This window comes from Diabrotica undecimpunctata, chromosome 3, assembly GCF_040954645.1.
Source record: "Diabrotica undecimpunctata isolate CICGRU chromosome 3, icDiaUnde3, whole genome shotgun sequence".
Classification (NCBI taxonomy): Eukaryota; Metazoa; Arthropoda; class Insecta; order Coleoptera; family Chrysomelidae; genus Diabrotica; species Diabrotica undecimpunctata.
Genome location: NC_092805.1, coordinates 104,030,823 through 104,058,038, shown reverse-complemented (window position 1 = coordinate 104,058,038; position 27,216 = coordinate 104,030,823). Strand labels below are relative to the sequence as shown.

Genomic DNA, 27,216 nt, shown 5'->3' with positions numbered 1-27,216 from the left:
GAAATTTCCCAAACCAACATTCCCCACAATCTCCGCTTCCCGTCAATATTCGAAACAAACCAACAACCATTATTCTCCGTAAATTAAAAAGATACCTTATCTATATAACCGGTTGATCGCTTCAACAAACATTCAGTTGCTGTAGTGATTTCGTGGCGTTCGAACCAATTCACTTTCATCAACCTTGATCAGTCGTATTTTCCTAACAGTTTTAACAAAATCGAGAAAATGGCCCCCAAATTATACTGCGCAGAGGTCAGTCCTGCCGTCAGATCCACTCTTTTAACGATCAAGGCTCTGGGTTTGGATGTTGAGTTGGTTCCTGTTAATTTGGCAACGGGAGAACAACTCACCCCTGATTTCCTGAAAATGAACCCTTTGCATACAGTACCTACATTGCAGGACGGAGATTTCGTTGTATGGGATAGTCACGCTATTAACATTTATCTGGTAGGTTATTGTTTTAACTGTTCTTAATAATTTTATATGCTCTATATTATCGAACGAACAAAATTTAACAGTTCATGGCATCCTTTGCTTTGTACCCACCTAGCCTCCTTTGTCAATGTCTATTTCGTTTAACACTCTTTTTATCTCATTATTTTTGTATCTCATAATTTGCAAATAAAAAATCTCTGCAATGTAAAAATTACCAAAATTTGTCAAATATTGTTTGTGAATTTAAGAATTTTGCTGTGCGTTTCCGAAGGTTATTTACTCTTATTTAGTAGCTTCTATTATATACATATATATATATATATATATATATATATATATATATATATATATATATATATATATATATATATATATATATATATATAAAGTAAATGCGGGTTGATATAATTTTTTCTAGTAGTTTTTCTGGGCAAAGCTAGAGATCATGTACATATATAAATGCGTAAAAACATTTAAAATTCGTCAAATGCCAATCGATTTCATTAACTATTTTTAGATATTACGGGAAGAACATTTAAATTGTTAAATTAAAAAAAAATATTTATCTTTATGGCATTGTGCTTAACAAAGATAATCTCTTTCAACTCATTACAGCAATAAATAATTTTTTTTAGTTTCAAGTATGTATGTTAGCAAGTATCTAAAACTTTTAAAATTGTATATTAATATTAATCGTGATGTTGTCACAATAATCCATGTACTAATCTATAATATAAATTAAATTATTTTCTAGATTTATCTTAGTCTAATAAATAAGTCTTTTAAAGTACCATGTTATGATAACATTCAATTTTTATAAGGTATTTAAACAAATATTTACGTTACTTTACATACACAATAATTTTAGTTTTATTATATTAAATAATATAATAAAATTTTATACCTTTTAAGTAATTGAAGACTGTTGATATATTTTTGGTCGGGATGATTTTGAGATCAGAGAGTTCTTCCTTGAAGTCAAGCGTGCTCCGTTTGATTGTCAGTGGAACACAGCAGTTAATGTATATTGGCGGTGTCTTGTTTTATATTAAAGACTTTTGTGTTAAGATAGGATGACCAATTTACAACCGGTCAGGTCAATAATGACTTGGTTTCTTCTACTTGAAGGGTTATTCAAAAATGTATTTACTTTCTAATTTTTGTTGCGTGGTTTGAGCTTTCAAATAACAAGGATATGCATATGGTATTTGTGGACTTAAGGAAGGTTTACGATTCAGTAACGAAATCAGAACTCTGGAAAGCAATGCACAAATTGCAAATACAAAAAGAATTAATATACGCCAAAAAAAATCGGCATAAAGATAACGAAGCGTTCATTAAAATGGTAACGAGAATCATAGGGAGTTTTAATACAACAAGATGTGTCCCACATCTCCATTACTGGTTTAAAAAACACACAAAAAACATGGAAGAAAAAATGCGACATAAAAATCAAGCTTGGCGATAATGAAGTAGTGATAGTGCAGGACTGTGACCATCTGAATTTCATGGTGAGGAATATCGTTGCGTGATACCAAACAATAGTGGACTAAGAGTTAGAAGATTTACGTATAAACGGTAACATAATAATAATAAAGGAGAAATCTAAATTTTACAGGGTTTACAATGACGACAAAACTTCAATGAAAAAGAAAGTACAACAAAAAGGATAGAAAAAACACGAACAGCATTTAGACAACTGATCCCCATCTAGTGAGATAAGCACCTGAGCATGAAATCAAAACCACAATATACAATATATATATATATATATATATATATATATATATATATATATATATATATATATATATATATATATATACAACAGAGTGTCAATTTTAAAACTTACAACGAGCTATATCTCAAGAACAAAAGCTGATATTGAAAAATTCTTAAAACAGTTTCTAGGATAGTAAAGGGGAACTACAATGTCATGATGACATGAAAGAGAATTCACCCCCATCAATAATTATACAGGGTCATCAACAGAATCAACAAAAACCTCATTAAATTTTCCATTTAAGTCAAAGTTTCACAATTATTGCTTCACCCTGTATAATTATTATTTATACCATTGGATAGCATTTTTTATAGTCTTTTCAATGATGTATCAAAAGTAGGGGTTTGCAATTTAAATTTTTTTGGTTGTGGTGGGTGGGGCCTAGGAGTTTGATGGGGGTGAGTTCTCTTTCATGTCATTTTAGTTCCCCCTTACTATTCTAGAAACAGTTTCAAGCATTTTTCGATATCAGCTTTTGTTCGTGAGATATAGCCCATTAAGTTTTAAAATTGACACACTGTATATAACATTGCAAAGTATTATGACCTATGGTGCAGAAAATGAAATTATAAACAAAATACACAGATACCTTATCTATATAACCGTTGATCGCTCCAACTTTCAACAAACATTAAGTTGCTGTAGTGATTTCGTGGGGTTAGAACCAATTCACTTTCATCAAGCTTGATCAGTCGTATTTTCCTAACAGTTTTATCAAAATCGAGAAAATGGCTCCCAAATTACACTGCGCAGAGGTCTGTCCTACCGTCAGATCCACTATTTTAACGATCAAGGCTCTGGGTTTGGATGTTGAGTTGATTCCTGTTAATTTGGCAACGGGAGAACAACTCACCCCTGATTTCCTGAAAATGAACCCTTTGCATACAGTACCTACACTGCAGGACGGAGATTTCGTTTTATAGGATAGTCACGCTGTTAACATTTATCTGGTAGGTTATTGTTTTAACTGTTCTTAATAATTTTATATGCTCTATATTATCGAACGGACAAAATTTAAACAGTTCTTGACATCCTTTGCTTTGTACCCACCTAGCCTCCTTTGTCACCTATTTCGTTTAACACTCTTTTTATCTCATTCTTTTTCTATCTCATAACAAATCGGTATAATTTTTAGGATTGGCATTTATAAATATTTAGAAACTACTTAAAAGGTTGTTTTTCAGTATTTCGAAAAACCTCTCTCAAAAATCTGTGTATTCATGTGTTTTATTAGACTTTGCAAATAAAAAAAATTACCAAAATTTGTCAAATATTGTTTTGTGAATTTTACAATTTTGTTGGGTGTTTCCGAAGGTCATTTACTCTTAGTTAGTAGACATTATATATATATATATATATATATATATATATATATATATATATATATACAAAGTAAGTGCAGGATGACCGATTTACAAGCGGTCACGTCAATAATGACTTGGTTTTTTCTACTTGTATGGATATTGAATTTAAATTCCCTAGTAGTTTTATCATAGTTCTAATGGATATGCATATGGTGTTTGTGGACTTAAGGAAGGTTTACGACTCAGTACGAAATCAGAGCTCTGGAAAGTAATTCACAAATTGCAAATACAAAAGAATTAGTACACACCACAAAAATCTGTATAAAGATATAGAAGTGTTCATTAAAATGGTAGCGAGAATCATGGGGAGTTTTAATATAAGACGATGTGTTCCACATCTTCATTACTAGTTTAAACACACTAAAAAACATGGAAGAAAAAATGCGACATAAACATTAAGCTTGACAGATGATAAAGTTGTGATAGTGCAGGACTTTGACTATTTGAATTACATGGTGAGGAATACAATATGAAGTAAGAGTTAAAAGATTTACGTATAAACGGCAACATAATAATAAAGGAGAAATCTAAATAAAAGCTTACAGAGTTTACAATGACAACAAAACTTCAAAGAAAACGAAATTAAAAAAAGATAGACAAAACACGAACAGCAATGACACAATTGATTCCCATCTAGTGAGATAAGCACCAGAGCATGAAAACAAAAACACACATATAATATATATATATATATATATATATATATATATATATATATACACATTACAACATATAACATACATACAACATTAGTGCGAAGTATTATGACCTATGGTGTAGAAAACGGAATTATATACAAAATACACAGCAGCAAGATTACACACAGTAACATTGATGGATTTCCTTCGAAGATGCTGTTAAGAACAAGAATATACAGAATATGAAATAAAGAAATAAGAGAAACCATTGCTAGAAAAAATAATACGATTGAAATTGTACGGACATGCAAAAAGGCCCAGCATCATCAGATGGATAAATGAATGGTGCCACGTGTAGAAGGAAGAGAGGACAGGAATAGAAACGTCTGAAGAAACTAAGTAGACGAAACAGTGGTGATCTCTCATGGTAAGAGTGATAAGGAAGGAAACAACAGGAGTATATGAAAAAGTTGAGTGGAGAAACGCAGTGAAGACTATAGGTAATATTCTTGAATATATAAAAAATGATTTGTGATCTTTAAAACCTTAAAAGATTAATTTAAGAGTATTTTCATTAATCAGCTTCTGTTTCCCAATTTAGTACATTTCGATGCATGCATTTCAATATCTTGAATTTGGTTGTAGTATGTTGCTCTAAATGTCAAAATAATCTTATTTTAAAGTAAAATTGTGGCTTATTCCCAATAAAAATAGTAAATTATTTATATATATATATATATATATATATATATATATATATATATATATATATATATATATATATATTAAGAATCATTCGAGCTAAGACTAGTTATCTGCTTACAATTTAACATATTCTCAATAAATCTACTTAAGAACAAAATATTTTTAGAATCTCATCTGCTGCGTTTAGACTTGTATTATTTTTAAATCTTAAATATCTAGAACCCTTTAAATATTAAATATCTAGAATTATTTTTACGGTAAATGTATTTTCAGATTGAAAAGTATCATCCAGAAACCGACCTCTATCCAAAGTGCATTCAGACGAGAGCTACCATCCACCAAAGACTGTTCTTCGATGCCGGCATCCTTTTTGCCAGGATGTCTGATATCGTCAGAGGCATCATTAGAGAAGGCGTGAAAATGGTTAGCAAAGACAAGGCAGACAAAATTATCGAAGGTTAGTGAACAATTTACGAATCAATAGTTTTTCTTTGTGATGTTTAAAATACCGCAAATATTCCACATACAAAATATATGGTACAAGCCAGTTTTCTTGGCGTGGAGTTTTATTGTACTTCAGGTTTTGCTGTTTCATATAACGTTCCTAATACTGTGTCACTTCTAGTATAAAGCTGCAGACGTAGACCATTGAAATTTTATTTATTAAGATAGTTAATTTTTATTGAATATGTCGTGGTTACTTTTGATTGTTGATAAAGCTACAAAAATGCTGCACACGCTCTATAAAGTGTCAAAAACAATTGGTCTTAAAATTAACACCTCAAAGACAAAATTTATGACCAACCTTGTTTGTCAGCGGTAAAATTCTGATTGAGAGCCGTAGCATCGATCAAGTAATAGCTTACAAATATCTAGGGCATGAGATTCGCTTAGGCCGAGATAATCAGACAACTGAAATACAAAGAAGGATAGGTCTCACATGGGCTGTCTTTGGTAGATTGAATAACATTTTTAAGTCTGTTATCCCAGTTTGTTTAAAAAGAAAGGTTTTTAACCAGTGCGTTTTACCGGTTCTTACATATGGTGCAGAAACACTGACTCTGACAAAAAGAACAATAGATAAAATAAGAGTTACACAACGCGCTATGGAAAGATCAATATTAGGTATTACCATCAGAGATAAAGTACCAAACCTAGAAATAAGAAGAAGAACAGGAGTCACAGATGCAGTTGAAAAAATAGCCATGGCTAAAAGGGCTTGGGCCGGACATGTTTCCAGATTAACGGATGATAGACGGACCAGAAAGATTCTGGAATGGCGACCAAGGCAAGAGGCATATCGAAGCAGAGGACGACCACCGACTAGATGGACCGATGATATCAAGCGCATCACCACAAACTGGATGCAAGAAGCACAAGATAGAAATAGGTGAAAAATTTTACGGGAGGCCTACGTTCAGCAGTGGACAAATATAGGCTAATTGATGATGATGATGACTTTTGATTGTATCGTCATTATAATCATCTGCTTATCCCAATGACCCTAGCCCTAGAGCTATTTATAATACTGCATTATCACTTTTATTACATTGTTATATTATATTATATTATATCAACGTTGTTCTGTTATTATATGGCTATTATATATATATATATATATATATTTCGGAAAAATATTTTCAATAGAAAAGAAAAAAAAAGGTAGACTCCGAAGATCATGGAGGGATGAAGTGGACAAGACAATGGAAATGGCAGGATAGAAAGGACTAGAGACATTGGCTGAAAGAAGGAAGGCGGCGACAACCGTAGAAATATATATCGAAAAAGGAGAACGATTATCAATTTAAATGAAATCTTTAGTTCACAAGGATTGTGGTAGGGTTGTGGGTCAAAAAGTGGAGAAAAAAACAAAGGATCTTGTAACTTCATCCTTTAATGAAAACATTTTTTATATATACATAATATGGTACGAAACATCTTCATGAAAGGATGAAGTAGCAAGATCCTGTGTATACATTTTGTATTCCAATTGATGATCATACTCCTTTTCCGACATTTATTATATATATATATATATATATATATATATATATATAAATATATATATATATATATATATATATATATATATATATATATAATACATGTATAAAAATATGGTATTTCTGTACCTTGTATCACTTATCTTTGAGAAGCATAGAGTGTTGATGAACGTACATCTAAGTAAAGGCGTGTGGTATATATCCTGTTATGTTCTATCCACTCAATTTGGAATTGGAGAACTTAGTGTTAAATAATGCCATTATATAGCTAATTTGTTTGCATGGATCGATAATATTTTTAAATGAATTTGATTTTAATGCTTTTCAGATGATGTAGTGTTATCGAAATTATTTTGACTATACTAATTTCTTTGAGACTTTTAAATGTTTCATAGCCTCATAGATGTGTTTCCCATTGGCACTGTTAATATTGTTTAAAATTGTTAAGGACAAATAATTATTTTTATACTCTGATATAGGACCTGCACCTAACTTGGTATATTTTCATTATATTTCTCATGTATATGTTCTGGGAGATTGTTTTGCCTGTATATTATTTATTGCCTTTCAAAAATAACCATTTCCACGTAATTTTTGATTTCCTTTTAATGCACCGTCATATTTCTGTCCCAATACTCCGTGACTGTCATTAATCCGAAGGTTTTGGATAATGACGTGTTGGCTCATGTAGTTGTTCCCTACCTGATTTTATCTAAACAATCCAATATGATAATAAAAAAAGTTGCCCTATTTTGTTTGTAAACGTTGGCAAATAAATGTATGTCGACGATCATATGTTATACGACGAAATTAATGAATTTGGTTAAAATGATTTGCGTTACTCAATATAAATGACTCACTTTTTTTATTAAAACAAGATTACAGATATCGATAGCGTAATATTCAAGGGTATACAATCAAACGCACCTTTCACGGCAACCTACAAGTAATACAAGGTGAATGAAGCATTTATTTATTCTTGTTTAAAAAAAAATTAATGAATATCATAACAGATTGCATAAGCGTTAAAATGTTTAGGGTTTAACACAATAAGAAATTTTTTAACTCTAAAAGCACCCCCAAATATTCTATTAGACAATTTGATCAGTACTATTAATGAGTGGCTTTATTACCATTGAGTATAATAAATACATTTTATTCTTTCTTTTTCTATACGAGGGTTGTCTTTTTAGTTTTGCATGTAGCCACGAATGGAATTCTTGATCTTTGGGAACGTGAAGAAGTCGTTAAGACTAAGGTCGGGACTATACGGTGGATGGTTTAACAATTCGATGTTTTGAAACTCCAAAAACTCTATTGTCTTTTGGGCAGTGTGAGCACTTGTATTGTCCTGATGTAGGATGATTCGCCCTTGTGTGTTGCTTTGTCGGAGTTTCGCGATAACTTCTGGTAAACAAACGGTTATATACCAATCAGAAGTCACCGTTCTACGATCCTCTAAAGCATTTTCTTTGACACACTTCGACAACTGATTACTTTTGTTGGTTTTTCCTAATCGTGAAACATCCGTTTCACGATGAGGCGTTTATTTTCCGCTTTGTAGGAATAAATTCAAGATTCATCGCCACTAACAATACTATAAACGTTTTTTGAGCTCCCTTTGTTGAACTGTTCCAATGTTTTTCTACATTGTTCATGTTTCGACAGTTTTTGATGTAGAATCTTTTGGAACGACGTCTTTGAAATACCCAAAGATGCCTCTATCTTCCGGTATGTTACACGTAGGTCATTCTTAATTAGCTGACGAACAGCATTAATGTTTTGCTGTGTGGTTTCAGTTTCGCGTGGACCTGGCCTGGATTCGTCGCTGAGACTGGAGCGACCACTTTGAAATTTGCAATACCAGCGGGAAATAGTTAACTGGTGTGATGCTTCATTCCAAACACAGAAACCATTTCAGCGAGACATTGCTGTTGGGATAATCTCCGAAAATTGTAAAAAATTATTGCTCGCAAATGTTCTCGGCTAAGATTCATGTTTCGACAGACATTGTTACTGACTATTTTTATTTGTTTTAAAGTAGTGTTTAACTCTTCTCTTCCCCCTCCTAGTACTCCACAGTAGTTTTCATGGTCTCTGCGATCTCCTCTCTTAAAAAATATTAACATTTTCTTCATTTCTGCATTTGTCAGACATTTTATTTGGTGAGGACAAGGAATAAAATGCAATCCTAACTTTATCACTTTTAGTAACGTTTCTATAGGTTCAATTTAACAATAAAGGACCTATTTGTCTTTTTTCAGGTGCGTTCTGCCGTAAACTTTTGCTTGTAGAAGCAATTCGACATTTCGAAGACTGTCCTTTCATGCTTCGTTTTCAGAAGTAAATTTAGACTTGAACAACAGTAGATACCCAAATTAAGGAAAGATATTTCAACAGAACGGTCTTATTGTTTAAAATATATGTTCATATTCTACTTTCGATATCTTGAAGATTGATGGTCAATTGGGTGTTGATATTAATAATAATAAATTTTTCTTTCCCAATCCATTGTTCAAATCCATTATGTAACAAACGTCATCTAAGTGACTACAAGTTTTCAAGGCAAAAGCGATCAAAGAGAGCTTTTATTTGAACCTTCCTCGTAAAAATTAACAATAAAAATAGAATAAAATTGAAAATTCGCTTATAATTAATGATTCAACCTCCAGAATTTAAAGATATGTGAGATTTTTCAAATTTTCGATTTTTTCTTTATGAGAGGCGGGACTAGCACGAGTCCACGCGCAGCTGAAATTGGAGCGTTTTCCAGCGTGGTTGTAGTTAGCTCCTCCCATGCCTACATTGTTAGTTAGGCTGGGCACTCTGCGGAAATTGTGCAAAAAAAAACAATTATTTTTACAACATATATTACGTTTAAGCTATATACAGGGTAAGGTACAGACTTTGAGGATTGATTATAACTGTTTTTTCGAAAAGTATTAATTTGAAATTAATCTTCACTTAAACTAAACATGAAAACAAAACAATAAAAAGGACAAAATACACAAAAATGGATACTAGGGAATAATTAGAACCGTATTAGATGGTTTAGGGATTAGATACAAAGCTTGTTTTATTTATTAGTTAATTAATAAAATAAAATCCTAGAAGTAACAGAAAACGATGACAAGGTATTAGAGAGTTAGTTCAGATTATATTATCATTATAAAATAAATCATAGAAAAATTATTAAAATTATAAGAAATGTGTGTTTTTATGTAAATTAGCACTACTGACCATGTACGACCATGACTTGATGTTGCTATACTAACAATAAGGTCCTAGGAGTTCCAAACAAATTTTTCTTACTCTCTTACTAATACAATATTTACTTTGCTATATCCGTATACTATCCGTTCCTTTCCGTAGTATTTTATCTCTGGATCGAAACATGTTCAAGTGAAACTTAGTAGGTATTATTTTCTTAATATTTCCATCGCCTGTCTAATCGTCTACCTCCATTCGTTCTTGTTTATTGTCTTCTCTTTTCAGTTTGTGACGACGTCTCTTTAAATCTACTGCTCTCATTTTTTCACATCATCTTCTGCCGGCCTCTTCGTTGCTTTCTTCCTATCAAGTTAGTTAAAGGTTTTTTTTGGTACCTTCCATTTGACATTTTTTTCATATCAATTCTTTATATATCCCAACCATCTTAATCTTTGCGATTTTATTACGCATATTATGATGGGATCTTAATATTGCTCTTCTACTTGTAGGTCTTATTTGTCCTGTTCATTCATAGTCCATCTATATTTTACTCCAAATATTTCTTAATATTTTTCTTTCCTATATTTCAACATATCTATTTAACTATCGGTCTTATCACCCTTATATTATACACCATTAAGGCGTGTAGACTTATACACGCATGGATTTTCTGGCGTGTAGTGGTGAGCCAGTTCGAAAAGTGCATGCATTGTTCCAGTAAAGTTAGAATCTTCCAACTTTTCATGCGCCAGTAAGCAAATTATGGGCGTTTTAAATTGAATATGCACGTATAAACCTTTATATTTTGTGGTTATTTTAAATTATAATATTTTTTTATAATTATTATTTATTATATATATGTTATAGTCAAACCTCGAAACTCCGGCACTCGTTAGTTTGGCTACACAATCCTCAGGTCTGACTTACGGTCTTAATCAAACCCCGAAATAAATTCCATTTTCCGCCTTTGACTAGAGAATTTTCGTCAAACCTAGGAGAGACTAATTTGGTCAGGCAAACGTCGAAACTTAATTTCATGAGATCGGGGTTTGACCAGTCAAACTCCGATAAGGTATTAAAACGTCATAGTTTGTAAGATTAGTTGTTATTAATGTCATTTTTTAATTTTAATGTTTATTATTTTTATATTGTCGTAATTAAAATAAAAAATTAGTCTTTACTCTTGACATAGTGAGGCATTATGACATTTAGAATTGCATAATACGTTAGACCTTTTACATCTACATGATTTTGAAAACCATTTTTTAGTGCAGTAACATTTTATAAAGACTTGCCCCCCAAATTTGAAATCTTTTGCACTGATTTCTCTAGAGGCAGCTGAACGTCGGGTACATCTGCGAAATTAAGAAAATTCTCTTTACATTCTTTTATTTGATTCCTCGAAAAAAATGTGTTTATTGTTCCGTGTGTCGTCCCTGCTCTGTATAAATAGTCAACTATTTTATCCTTATGATACCCAAAACTTTTCAAGCCTCTCCTTTGGCTCTATCAAGGCTGGGAATAGGTATGATTACAGTTTTTCCAATCGCAATTGGCGGAAATTTTTGTTCAATTAATTGCTTCATAACATTAGCCTGAGCAAGAAGACCTTCAATCGCCATCTCTTTATTTATTTTTATATTTTCTGTCTGTGCACACCGCATGCACAGTTACATAAAGCATGCATAAAGTTACATAACTTTACTTTCGAAGCCTTCCTGGTATGCACCAAGCGTGATGTCAGCGTACACAACATGTACAACCTGATTACAAATTATGCACGTATGTGCGCCAGAGCACTCTTTTTGGCAAATACAACAAACCACATCTGAAGAAGTAATCTCAATTGTTAAATAATTTTGTTCCTCTCTTAGTGACGATGGTTCAGGGGCTTTGTCAGTATGGTCATCTTTAGTTTTTTCTCCGATTGCAGTATCTTCTTTCACAGTTGACGATGCCGGTCCAGGTATTCCCATTTCATATCTTTCAGCTAAAATAAAATTCATATACTTTGGTAAACCAAAATTACATATAAATAATAATTGACGAGCTTATTTTTAAAGTGTCTTAAATCCAACATTTCAATTTTTCGATGTTTGTATTTTATTAAAGACGTTATAGATTTCTTCAGACCTAAAATAAAGATTTATGCACCCAAACGGGTTATTTATCATTTGAAAGTCGATTTGACAATTGTATTTATTTTTAAAAAGTCTCATCTCCCTACTGGTTTTATTTTCAAAGCGTCTTAAATCCGCTTTGCCAATCTATGAGCGCATAGATGTTACGTGACTCATCATGGTTGTTTACTCGTTTGCTTCTAGTTGATGTGTACAGTAAGTGCCAAGCATCTGTGTTACAAACGTGCATTGTTTTTCTTTATTTATTTGTGTGAATAACGATAATGGCTAGTTTTGAAGATGTCTCGTACGGGTCGTACCGCGAAAAAAAGATTAAGAACAAGTTATTTGCCAGTAGATCGGGTATTAGATCAGTACCAACTGATTATCACATTATATGTATTTGAAAAGTTTGGATATGTGATTCTCCTAGGCGAGGACTGGTTTACTCCTGACTGGAAACTATTGGTTAGGAGGTACATAAAATCCAAAATGGACTTCAATATAACAGAAATGAAATCGATAGAGATAACAGGTAGCAGAGTGGGCTGCAAGTCAAGCTACTCTGATCTTTCTATATGTTATCACTATCACACACTGTTAAAAAGGGGAAAGAAATGGTCACCTCTTAAGCCAAACAGAAATTCCTTATGCCATTAAATCTAGAAAGAGTAGTTGAAAGTTATTAAATTACTTTTAAGTAAGCTAGGAATTTTCGAACCTCATTCTGCCATGTCCTTTTGGTAGAAAGTTATATCAGCTGATATAAATAATGCTGTTGAAAATTCTTTTTCTAACGACGGTGGTGATGATTGAATAACTTTTAAAAGCTGTTTTGGCTAATATTACTTACTGTAACCTAAGAATAAATACACAATTTTCATTACCTACGTTTTATTAAAACTAATTTAACACGGAGTTTCGACTGGTCAAACCCCGATTTCATGAAATTAAGTTTCGACGTTTGCCTGACTAAATTAGTCTCTCTTAGGTTTGACAAAATTTTTTTAGTCAATTTATTTCGGAGTTTGACCGCAAGTCAGACCTGAGGAATGGCGGCCTAGGAGCGCCGGAGTTTCGAAGTTTGACTATAACATATAGATAATATTTTATAATATAATATTTTTACATTTGTGGTTAACCAATTTTATCAAATGCCACTTGAAATGAGCAGTTCACGAGGTAAAAAATGTAATTCCCAGGAGATTGTAGCAATCCAGTTTCTAATTCAAATTGGGCCTCTCCGCACATCATTTCTTCTCTTTTCCAACCGGCTAATCATCTGTTCAACAATACTTTTTAGTTTTTTAGAATTAAACGACACCCTACACGAACTCCTCATTTAATTTCCTCGATTGACATATTACTATTGTGTAAACGACCATGACAAATTAGAATTGAAAAGAATATTCCACTGTGCAAACTTAAAAATTCAACTGGCGTGCCAACATATTCTGTCCTGTAAATTTAGTGTGAATCTTTACTGGCGTGGCTACTGGCGCCAGCAAATCCATGCGTGTATAAACTGGCCTTTACTCTTGCGCCCCCTTGACACATGTTTGCATTTTATCAGCTTTTACAAAGCAACAATTTTCAGCCATATCTTCCCGTTTGCTGATTTTCGACTTATAATATCCCCAAGTATGCAAATCTCTCTCGTTTCTTCGAATTTTGATATTTTTTAAAATTGTCTACTATTAGATAGGTTGCTTGTGTAAATTCATTCAATCCATTCGTCATTCAACTCATTGATGTATAGTCTTTTTTCCAGCGTTCTCCCCATTCTCCCTCCAGCGTTATTTTTATGGCTTGTTGTTCTTTACTTCTTGCTGGTATTTATTAGAAATACCAAAACTCTTACATAAACAGAAGATACCGTATATGTATAAAATATGTAGTTCACTGTGACAGTGGAGAGTTATCGGTCAAAAGTCGAAGAATAAAAAAAAGGGATACTAGCTACTTCATCCTTTATTGAAGACGTTTTGTATAGGAATCCATACACATTATCAATTCATCGAAAATCCGCTAAATGAACTCAGCTGTTGTAAGGTAAATCTGTAGCTATTTTCTCTATAGATACATGATCATTTAACTGATTTTAGATGAACTGATGATGCGTATGGATTCATATACGAAACGTCTTCAAGGATGAAGTAGCAAATACCTTTCTGTTAGTCTCAAACTTGTGACCGATAACCCTACATATTGTACTTAAATTGATGGTACTCCTTTTCTCGATAACACTGGTGGGACTCGACAAGTAGTATGTGTGATTAGTTGGTTTGCCGTTTGATTAGATACTTTTTGCAATTAAAACACCTAATGAGGTGTTTGCTTCATCGTCAGCTATATACTAATCTAAGATAAAAACGTGGTATGCAAAGCAATGAAACGCTAGTTAAAAAAAATTATCCGAAGGATAAATCACTAAATTTCTTAAAATACCTTTTAAACATTTTAATCTATTATCAGATGTTAACATAACATAATATTGTTTATCTAAATATTCAAAAATGATAAAAATAATTCACCTTTATAACTCTTCTAAGAAGTACAGTTAAAGTACAAGTGGCGCCAGTATATGTTTGTAAAATATGCTGCTGATTTTACGTCAACAACGATGAAGTTTACATGATAAGACACGTTTCAACAAAAATTGTCTACCAAAAATAGCGATTTTTTGATACTACAGATCCCAGTCAAACTATGGAAAAATAGAGTAGATTGGTTGTCTCCCAGAAGAAAATATTTGTGTCAGAAAAAGCACATCATGACAGAAGCTAACTCTCGATTCTTACTACTGAGGTTCTGAAGACGTTTGTTGGCTTGGTGTTTCAGTTCGTATTCAGCTATCCGTTACCTGAAGAGATCAAAACAAGGTTGAAATGATATCATAGTACGAAGCTGACAAATCAGTATCAGTACAGAAAGCAGTAAAAATTCAGCGTAAAATAACAGGATGAAACAAACAATAAAAGGAATGAAGATGAATGGGTTTTTAATTAACAATATTAAATATGTTGATGACACAGACGATAATTTGAATGGAATATTAAAGTTAGTGGAGAATATTCTTCTTATACTTCTATTTTTGAGCCCTCTAATTATATGGCCGTAAGTACTCCGTTTTTTCTTCTCTTTATGATGTTTGTGGGAAAGCGTTCTGAAGTCAGCATTTTAAGAACATCTTCATTAGAAGTGTGCGAAACCCATGATATTTTTAGGATCTGTTGTTGGCATCATAATTCGAATGCTTCTAATTTGTTAAGCATTGTGGTTTTTGTCCATGTTTCACAATCATATAATAGGATAGACCACACATAACATTTCAGGACCTTCAATTCTAGGCCAGCACATAGAAAAAGAAAAGAAGTAACTGGAAATACTAATAGCAGAAAATATCGAGTACACTATAGAAATAAAAGTTAGAATTGAAAAAGTACGTGCTAACTTTATAAAAATCAAAAACGTTCTTTACAACGGGGATTTATCATCCCTAATTATCCGATTGAGTAAATGGTTACGTATACAGTGCCATATACTATGAAGTTGAATCGTGGACGCAAAGAAGATTTAACTCCTTTGAAATATAGACTTCTGATGATTTCATGGGTGGATCACAATACGAATGTTGAAGCGTTAAGATCAATGAAATATTAATAAGGCCAAATACCAAGGTAAACTAAAGGGCAGAAGGAGAGAAACTTCCTTCTGAAAGACTGGTAATTCCTTCTGGAGAATTGATGATCTACATAATGGCACTGCACATTGCTATCCTAAGTTTATGCTTCTTAACAGAAAATTAAAAAAATATTCAAATCATGAATGTGTTGCTTGTGTGAGTCCATTTCAAATAGGTAAAAGAAATAAAATAAGACTTACAATCAATTTAATTTTACTACCAAAACGACCGGTTTCGCTTTCTACACTTTGCAAAGCATCTCCAGGTCAAGCGGTACAAAGTAAATTAAATGCTGAAATTATAAAAAGCCCATATTTATATCTTTATAAGACAGCACCCTAATATGGGCTTTTTATAATTTCAGCATTTAATTTACTTTGTACCGTTTGACCTGAAGATGCTTTGCAAAGTGTAGAAAGCGAAACCGGTCGTTTTGGTAGTAAAATTAAATTGATTGTGAGTAAGTCCTATTTTATTTCTTTTACCTATTTAAAAAAAATATTCAACTAGAGAAAATCTGGGGTGAGCGTCATTCTGTTACATAGCTATAATCTTAGCACCCATACGGCAGCTGAAATAGTGGATTTTTATCGTATCTATTGTACTTTTTGTTTTAAGAAATCCTTGGACAGCAAAAAATAATATGAATCAGCTGAAATATGATTTTTTTTCTTCGAGAAAATGGAAAATAAAAGAAGAAATGAAAAAATAAGTAGAAAGTTAACAAAACTGGAAATGAAAAAAATCGAAAAAAGAAATAAACAAACTCCGTATACTCTATTAGGAAAAATTTTAAACTGTGCAAAAATATTGATTATATCTTATTAAATCTCGGAAAAAAGAAAAAGTTGAATCGTTATATTAAATTTTTCGTTTATACAATGTATCTTATCGGAGCTCTCCATTTAGAGAAATGATAATGTTTGCAAATAAAGATAATAAAACTATAAATTTTTATAATTGTAGAATAATTTTTTTTAAATTGTTATACAAAATACAAAGACATCATTACAGAAAAAAGATGGTACAATAGAGGGTAAAATCGACTAGCGCGACTTCATTCTGTATTTTTAATATTTAAATATTTTTAAAATTGAATAAAGTATTAGGGTCACTCCGAAATTATTATTCTTTATTAACTATTTTCGGTTGTAACATATTTTACTATTGGACTGCTTAAAAAAATTGTTGTTGTTGCTGGTTCGATAAGCGTTTGAGATAAAAAGGGCCCTTTACTCTAATTCCTAAAAACCATTATCAGCATAGTTTTTCTTTCTGTGGTTTTAACGTCAATTGTAAATTGTTTGTGCAATACTGTTACTGTCAGTGTACTGTAATGAGCATAATTTCTGTTGTGACGGCGTTAGAAGATAGCCACGGTCAGCGCGAAACTGCGAGAAACGTTGGCGTAAGTCTCTCGAGTATGGGGACGGGCTGCTTACTCGAAGACCTAGTTCAGATTGAGGCAGAATTACAACAGCTAGAGATGACCGCTTTGTCGTTTCTAGTGCTTTGAGAAACCGAACGGTCACTGCAGTTTTTCTTTGAAATCATCTGCAAAAAGTGAGAAATGTAAACGTAAGTGTAAGTAATAAACAGTTAGGAGGCGACCTCATGCTGCTGGTTTATCTTGTCGAACTAGGGTAACTGGACCGCTGCTTTCTCGTGAACACTTTATTTACCAGATTGAATTTTGCACGAGAACACTTGGCTTGGACAATATAGGATTGAAGTCGTAAATTGTTTTCCGATGAATCGAGATTTGCGCGTTTGCGAGAAATACGGGTTTGTTTTACGAGCTCACACAAACGCGTAAGAGCGTGGTGACGTCCAGGCGAGAGATTTGCTCAAGCATGTGTTGCTGAGGGACTTCCATTTGGTAGAGGATCAGTTATATCATGGGGAGGCGTATAGTTTCACGCTCGCACAGAGTAAGTCTTTATCGAGAATGGGACATTGACTGCGGGCAGGTATCTGACACAGATTCTAGATGACTATATTTTACCGTTTATTATGGTTATTCTTGGAGATGACAGTGACAGTTCAACATTTATGCATGGCAGTGCACGGCCCCACTTTGCTCGGATAGTTATTGAGTATCTTAACGAGGTTCAAATCACAAGATTTGTTTGTTCTACTGTCAGTTCAGATATCATTCCCATAGGTCATCTTTAGGATAAGATGAGAGGACTTTTACGGAGTCATGTGCCGGTCCAAATAAATTCAAAAGGGCTTCGCGACGTATTGGTGCAGGAATGGAACAATCTTCCGCAGAATGTGATCCAAAGCATGCCTCGTCATTTGCAACCTGTTATCACTGCCATAGGAAAGAATACTCAATACTGGAATTCTTAAAATTTCTTTTGTTTCAATAAAATGCATATCAAATTAAAATTGTCCATTTGCAATATTTAATATATCAAGGAAAATTGTTTATTTTCAAGGACAAAAACGTTGTTTTCTTTAAGCAATCCGTTAGTAAACTATGTTGGAACCGAAAATAGTTTAGACTGGCGCGCAGCTTCATACTACGTTTTCTTTACTTTGAAAATGTAAATCAAATTTTTACAATTGAATAAAATAATTTTATTATTTATTTTTTATATTTAAAAAAAAATCAATAAATTATTATATTTGCTCCCAACGCCACCTGTTGACGTATTAACAAAGCATACGTCGTTTACTTCTGACAGACCTGTTAAATTCAGACGAAATGAAATTGCAAGATTTGTAAAGTAGTTGGAAGGGAAAGCAATCCATCTCAATCTAGACCAGCCAAACAATCAGTAGCTGCAACAACCGCGTCTTCTAAAAACTCCTACATACTGACCAACACAAGAAACCTTTCCAAGACCCTAACATGTATTGCTAAAATTTCATGTATTGACTTTTTCTCGTAGTTTAAACTTGTATACGACATTTATTTGGAGCTTTAAGTTAAGCGTTTGGATTTATAGTAGATTTTAGATTACAAAGTGGTTATTTGGCCTTCTAGACATTTCCACACTGCGAATTAAAAGATCTTTCATATATACTACATCTATTTGTAGGTCCAAAATATCTAAGTTTATTATCCGTTTTGGGGCTACATTCGTGTCACGTTCTAAACAGACATATTCCAGGTATTTACAGACCCCTTTAGCTGTTACCCGACTGAGCTGTCCTCTTTTTTTACAAAGATGATATCTGAATGTGCGTTGTCTTTGGTCTTGCATTTTTTTCCATTTACTGTGGATCTATGATATAAAACGGTTTTTAGAATTTGCTCTGGATTCCTCAATTAGAAAACCTCTTAATGTTGTACTGAAATAGTTTAATTAAGGTTTTACAATTTGTAAACTATTTAATCTAAAAAGTATAAACAATATAATCAATGCATATTGTGTGTCTTTGATTATGAGAACATATCACTTTACATAATTAGTGATAGTTATTATTTTTATTATTAAGTCTATTGTTTATTCAATACTTATCATATTATTTGTTTTGGTTTGAAATGGTTCAATTGTTAGTGTTTTATTATAGTTGGTAAACTACTTATTTAATCTAAAATATACAAAAATATTATAAATGCGTATTTTGTGATTATGAGAACATGTCACTTTACATAATTAGTGATAATTATGTTTATTATTAACTCTATTGCTTATTCAACACCTTATCATATCTGTTTTGATTTCTATTTCTAAAACTTAATCTATGTTTAAAGAATGTTACATTTAATTTAGATGATAAATAAACAACTGCAATCTGTCTATAAAAAAAACCGAAACAAATTGATTGATAAAATATGATGAGTCAATTCTTTGATCTAAAGCGACATTAAATAAACGGGATATTCAAATTATTAATAATAAAATAACGTATGGTTGATTAAAAAAAAAATCGTACACCAGTGTATATAACGAAATTTTTATTGTTTCCCTTATATTAGTTATTTTATTTATACCAATATTATAGACATATGGTTAAATAAAATTATTTTTTTTAACTAATAAATTCACTACAAAATTTATTTAAAATCTTTTAAATATATTTTGTTTTATCACCGCATCTATCTAGAGTGAACTTTTTCGGCATGTGTATTTTGATCTATGAGTTAATAAAAAAATTGGATCAGGTCATTCACTGATAATTGAAATTTTACAAGTACAGTAAAGCATGAAGGAGTAGGAATATTCGTACTGATATCAGACTATTGATAAACCTACAATATTCCAAGCTGAGTTACCACATGGAGTGTCACATATTTGTGAGCTCAAGAGTACCTACCTGAAAAATGCCTCAATTCTACCATAAATATATTTATGGCTTCTGATAACTGAGCTGTACTAAAGATGTAATGTCAATAACTTCTGACTCCGTAAGAACTCGGAACCCGTAAGGACATAAAGGAATTGCTGATAAAGAGATTGCTGATAGTCTTGCTAAAGAAAGAGTCAGTATGTAGAGATAGTAGATTATCTAAACGGCTATGATTCATACATGCGCAAAGTACAAGTTTACGCTTTGACCGTACTTACAAATTTTAATAATTTTGGACCATCCGACGGGGTACTTCTTTCGGGAGTTTACATAAGACAGTGTTCTTCTTTCGGGAAAGCGTTCCGTGTATAAAGCTTGAGCATTTCGACCATTTTTTTTTCTACATTCACCATAAATCAACAACATATTTATGTATTCATTAGGTGTGACTAGAAAAGGCATTATTACTACTGTATGAACTCACTATATTTCAAAATTCTGTTTTAAAATTACAATGCACGTATTAGTGAGTGAACACAAGAGAAAAAATTTAGCGTATTTATTAACATTAATGCCCTTATTGTGGTGCACCGTTGAATTTGCGATAAAAAGCTTTTCGTTTGACCTAAACTTCACCTCCGTGATCTATTTAATTTTTTCCATTGTAATGGCGTCACAGATCTTATATATATATATATATATATATATATATATATATATATATATATATATATATATATATATATATATATATATATATATATATATATATATATATATATGTATGTATATATATAAATCAATTGATAGTATTGTAGGTCCAACTGACATTTCCCAATTTTCAAAAAAAATATTCATTACTTCCTGAATTGTAGGCTGTTAAAAACATCTTGGAACACTCTGTACACGCATATCAAATATTTTTTTTGTATTAGAGTTTCCCAAAACGAGTTTTTTGTTTTTCTGGACATTGTGCACAGTGTCATCCATCCCCTTCTCTCTGACGTTGTTCATAACCTTTTTTCATGTTCGTAAACTTCTTTTTATCTGCTCAGTTCATATTTTCAAAACGCATATTTTCAAAATATGGACAAAAAGGTTACCGCATTATTTTAAATAAAAATTATGATGGATTCTGTAAAAATCAGCCGTGAGATAGTAAATTTTTTTGCATAACTTTCGGATTTATCGCTTGTCCAAAGCGTCAAACGACCCAAACTTTTCGTCCGACAAATTTTGTTCAGCTTTTTATATGCTAAAAACTGTAGATTGAAAAAAAATTACCAGTGTGGTTATAAATTTTTTTCTCGTATAAAATCCATGACTTTTTGATAGCTTGAGAAACGCTCCATTGCCATGCTTCGCTAAGATCAAAATTTGTCCGACTCCACCCAAATAACAAATACACGAAGTTTCAACAGTGTGGTCATGAAAAGTTCTTCTAGACATGGGCTTAAGCACTATTAAATAAAATTTGCCAAATCTGTCTCTCATTACCGGTCTAGAAACACGGAGAAGCATCCAATACTCAACGAGGAGTATTAGACAAGGATATTATTAGAGAGCTATTAAGAATGTTCTACACGATTATTTAACACTTTTTAACCCACAATGCTTTATTAAAATATAGATGAAATATGTATTAAAATATATGGGAAGTACTATTGACATCGTCATTAGCATAGCAAATATATACATTTTATTGAAAAATCGTAATTTTGAAACAGTTTCAAAATTGCATAAAGGTTATTGAATTGAAACACGTTGAAATTAAACTTTTATTTTTAAGTTAATGTCTTCAACTTTGTTATCAAGATGAAAATAAATTATAAAAACGCAGATTCAACTTCGTTCTGTACCATTCGCAGATGTACTATTTAAATATAGGTACGTCTTGTTCTCAATTTCATATATATTTTTTTAAGCTATACCTGTACAATATTTTGTATTTAAACGGAAGAATTAATTAATTTTTTATTGTTATAGGTTACAGTTTCTTGGAAACACTACTAGAAACGAGTAAATACGCCGCTGGAGATAACGTCACCATCGCTGACTTCAGTCTAGTAACCACTGTTGCCTCTTGCAATGTTGTGGTGCCAATAGCCTCGAACAGATACCCCAAGATCTCTGAATGGATGACTAATATGGAACAGCTGCCATATTACAAAGAAGCAGTCCAGGCTGGACTAGACATGTTCACCGGAATGATCAAAAGTAAACTGGCTTAATTTCAAAATAACTTGCTGGTTACGATTAAAATAATCACAACGTTGGCAATTGGTATTAGTTATAATATGTTGCGACATGTTGTTTGGCCGACATGACAAATATATTAGAATAATCATTATATCTATAAATTGATGTCATCTTTATGTGCTCCACCTTTATTTATTTCTTTGTTATGTGCAAACCTATATAAATATATTTTAAATGTCAAAATGGAACTACTTTTTGTATTATCCTTTAAAGAATTACACTGTTACAATTGTATATAATCACGTATCGTATATTATATAGTTAAAACAAAAGATAGAACAAAAAAAAATAGATCGACCATAGATCAGATTTTTACTCTAAGGCAGCGGCTTGAAAAAAGATATAAATTCAATAGAACTAACTATCCTTAATCTCTTCATAGATTTCCGACAAGCATACAATAGCATTAAAAGGGATCAGATGTGGAATACAATGGAAGAACTTTCAGTTCCAAAAAAACTTATCCAGCTCGTTAAAATATGTGTAAACGGCTGTAGATCCAGAGTACGGATAGGTAAAAAAACTCTCAAAATCGTTTGAAATAAACAGTGGCCTGAACCAAGGAGATGCCCTGTCACCCCTCCTCTTTAATATAAGCCTGGAGAAAATGAAAATAGTGAGCACAAATTAGAATAGAAATACTGACAGTAAATGGACCAAAACCAAAATTACCACTAGGATATGCGGATGACATTGACATTGTAAACACCGTCACCAATGTAAAGAAAACTTTAAAAAAATTAGACAAAGGCAAAAAAAGCCGGCCAAGGAAGAGAAAACCAAATATATGTGCAATATCAGACCAAAGAGACGAGATAGAATTGGGCAAAATGTAACAATACACTCACATAACTTTAAAAGAGCGTTTTAAATATCTCGGAGCGACAATAAAACCGTATATAACGATATCAAGGAAGATATAAAAGGGAGAATTCAGGCAACAAACAGACGTCTGTATAGCCTCCACAACACATAAGATCCTACCACGAACATTAAAAACCAGGATATATAAAACAGTGATTAGACCGGTGCTCATGTATGAGCGTGAGATAAAGGCTAGCGACGTGGTGTAAGATGGGCTGGCCATGTCCATAAGCTCCCTAATAGCCGCCTTGCCAAGTTAATCTGGAAGGAAGCCCCGACAGGGAGAGAATGCCCTTAGGACGTCCACAAGTGCGGTGGAGAGATAAGATATGGTCAGATTTAAGAACAATGGGCTACCCACTGACTCAACTATCATGGACAACCGTTTGAGATAGAAGCAAGTTGTGCATTCAGCCAAGACCAACCCCCCGTTGTAGTGCTATGAGAAGAAGAAGAAGAACACAAAAGAGACTCTTACAATAAATCTGAAATCGACACATAAGTTTTCAGTAGTATTTGGCCATAATAGATTAGGTGGTTCAGCACTATTAGCTAACTAAACGAGCGACCACTTTAATAGTTTTAAAATATAGTAAGGGACACAGAACTCCCAGTAAAATATGGTTTTTTTTTTAAATTATCTGTAACTATTTAAAGAAACATTGTAAGGAACAGATTAAAATTTCAATTCATTTTTGAACAAAGTGCTACACATTCATTGATCATTGATGCGCTTAGAAATATCAGCAAGTATTTCTAAATTTAGGACTCTTCTACCCATAATTTAGAAGATTGGAGATAAATCAGGAAATCTTGAATGCTGTGATAAAATAAGGTAATAATAAGTAGTCCATTGTTAATATGACTACATTTGAACTACCATTATTTTGTTGAAAAATCAGATTTGGGAGTATTGGGATGTGCGGTCATCTTATCTCTGATACACAACACTAGAAAGAACGTAGATCTATAAGGTAATTAAACTCCACGCCATAACCGCGGAGAGGTGGCATAAAATGCGGAGAACATGGTTTTCTACAAAATACTGTGGAATTCTTTTCTCACCACGTTGCCTTAGACACCTGGCCCGGCCACCAGCCTTAGAACCGAGTTTTGTCACTAATGAATATTGAAATCCACTCCCAAGATCGTAATAATCGTTCCCTATACTCTGTAATCTAGATATTTCGATGTTCTGCAATTAGAGGTAATACCCATGGCGGTAAGTAACGAAAAAGGTCAAATGCTCTAATTCGACGATAAAAGGTTCTCATTTCAACTCCTCTCCCATGCTCTGTAAACAACTTGAAAAGTAACAAAACTAGAGAGATAAAGAAGAAAATAAGACTGAGATTGATTCTTCTAGAACAAATTTGGACTTTTTTACAGATTACGTTTTGTTACACTCCTTAAAACCTAAAAATTTATTTGAGAATATGAACGAAGATATTCAGTGCATACGATCTACTTGTTCTAAGATCCGAGACAAATAAATAGGCAGAAACGACTGGTACAATAGTGTTACAAAATAGTGAAAATATATAAAACGCTTACTTGTGTGAGGTAGCAGCAAAAAGTTGTGAAAAAAGTCTCGAGATGTTCATTGTAGTGAATAGAAAAAAATGGACAAAAATCCTGTGTAAAACTGTTTTCAAAATTATACACCACCCATGCAATATGTGTATATATCTAATGTAGCAATTTAAAATTATTTATTTAATTAACATACATTTATGGACAAACAATTATTAAAATACACCTATTAGGACGAACACATTATGAAGTTGTCACTATTGAAGTCACATGGTCAATAAGTTAAATAGCAAATACCTCAAGGTGATGGAAGCCTGTAAGTTATCAGATCCGAAAGTTTCTGTCAAAGAACAATGACAGTTTTCGGTTTTAATTCTTGTCAGCTTACGTGTTAGATTTTGTATGAAAGACAACACACAATATTTTGAAGAAGTTTGGGTAGTCACAGTGTTATGTGTATCAATATTAGTGATTATGTTAGTAGGATAGTAGGTATTAAATTTATTGGAGTGCTTATGTTTCCAATGGTGCTATATAGAAAGTCCCTAGAAGAGAAGTGGATAGGAATTATTTATAAGTAAATCATAAAGTATTTTGAGATTTTTCTGGTAAAGAAACTTATCTGAAATTTTTAGAATCCTATTTTTCATTTGTTTTACCAAATTAACTTTCGTAGAATGTTTATGGTAGGACATGTAGTTGATGTATCTACCTGAACTCATTGATTTTATATACCAATCACTTGTAATGATTTTATTATTTGAACGAACTAATCTATGTAGTATCTAAAAAACCGAACCCGAAAAAACCCGAACATAAACTTTCCTAAGGTTAGTCTTTGTTAAAATATTAAATAGCTTCTTCAAGGGCACACTATCACATGCTTTTTCCAGATATATAAATACGAGATGGCTAGGTAGATTTTGAGCATAACGTTTTATTATTTTTCTGTGAAGAGTAAATATATTCAATCAATCTCCCTATTGACTGGTGTTGTTAATTTCTCTTTAGTTCCCACAAATATTTCTGTCACCATTTTTGTAGATCGATCTTATGATACGTTCAAGTATAATGGAAGACCAATGGAATTATTTCCTGACTCCTCAGATTTGTCATTTTTCATTCCTCTTAATATCACTTTTATCTTATCTACCGATATTTTCTCCACTCGTCCTTCTAGTAATCTAATTTCGCCTATTTCTCCTTTAAATTGACTTCTTTTCTCTGTAATAGGGCTAGTGTTCTTCTCATTCTATACTACTTATTAATTCCATGTTTCCAGCTCTTCTTTTTTTTTCAGATTCTTTATGGTCTTCCATGCAAGTTCCTTCTAGACATCTCTCTATCTAATCAGAGTTTTCTTCACATTTTGTATTTTTTCTTTTTGCTACCATTCTTTTAACGTTTCTGTTGAATCTTACACATATATTCGTCTATTTTATTAGTCTTTAGTAGCCACGTTTGATAAGCTTTTTTTCCCTCTACCAATTATTTTATTTCTTCTGGCCACCATTCTGGATTGTTCTTTCGATATACCTCTTTATTTCCCAGAGTTTCTTTTGCCCCTCGATGAAGGCAGTCTTTAACTGATTCGTACTTCCATTCTGTCTGTCGTCCTTAATACACTATATCCGCAGTTATATAGTCATACGAAGTTTATACAGGAATTGTGTTGACTGCTGCTCGAGCCTATCTATATGATATTTCTCGGTTTTTAACACATCATTTTTATCATTAATTTCTCCATTTTCATGTTCTGTTCGTCGTTAGTTTACCATTACTTTCCCTATTACCAAATGGTGGACTTATAATAAATAGTAAGTCATTGTGTCATTGATTATTACAATAAATAGTTTAATTTAGCATTCATTTTTTTGCAAATAAAAAAAATAAATGAAATTAGTGATGAAACAAATAAAAACATTGGAAACCATATCTTAAGTTATAAAAAACAAAATATAGTTTAGCCATAAATTAACAATATTAAATTGCATAATTCATATTTCCATAAAAAGGTGGCAAATTCTCGTGGTTTAGAAATAAAGATAATTAATATCGCGGTGAATGCAAAATAAAAAAAAACAACTATTATGTCCAGGATATTGCGAAATAAAAGGAAGTACGGTGTACCAAAATAAATTTGTCGTTCTAATCAACAAAGTACAATAACGTAACAATTTGAGGTGGCCTATAGTATTAGGATACTCTAAGACAACTCAATAAAATGAAATATAAAATATGAAATTATATTTTTCAGAAGCTATTTTGTTGTGGCATTTTAATATTATTTATTATCTTTAATGATAATTAACCACAATTACCCGTCAGAAAAATCATAGCATGTGATTCATCTTTAAAAAGACAACCAC

The 27,216-nt window shown here is 32.2% G+C and overlaps 2 protein-coding genes across 3 annotated transcripts in view; one reads left to right on the top strand and one right to left on the bottom strand.

Annotated features, from left to right (window-relative positions):
* The window catches only part of Spred (Sprouty-related protein with EVH-1 domain), a 183,182-nt gene that overhangs the window by 58,270 nt on the left and 97,696 nt on the right, over positions 1-27,216 (bottom strand). The gene's annotated exons all lie outside the window — the stretch shown is intronic.
* On the top strand, positions 121-22,638 carry LOC140437144 (glutathione S-transferase 1-like). Its single transcript, XM_072526484.1, has 3 exons — positions 121-450; positions 5,202-5,385; positions 22,178-22,638. The coding sequence occupies exons 1-3, from the start codon at positions 229-231 to the stop codon at positions 22,420-22,422; spliced, it is 651 nt and encodes a 216-aa protein (XP_072382585.1). The 5' UTR covers positions 121-228; the 3' UTR covers positions 22,423-22,638.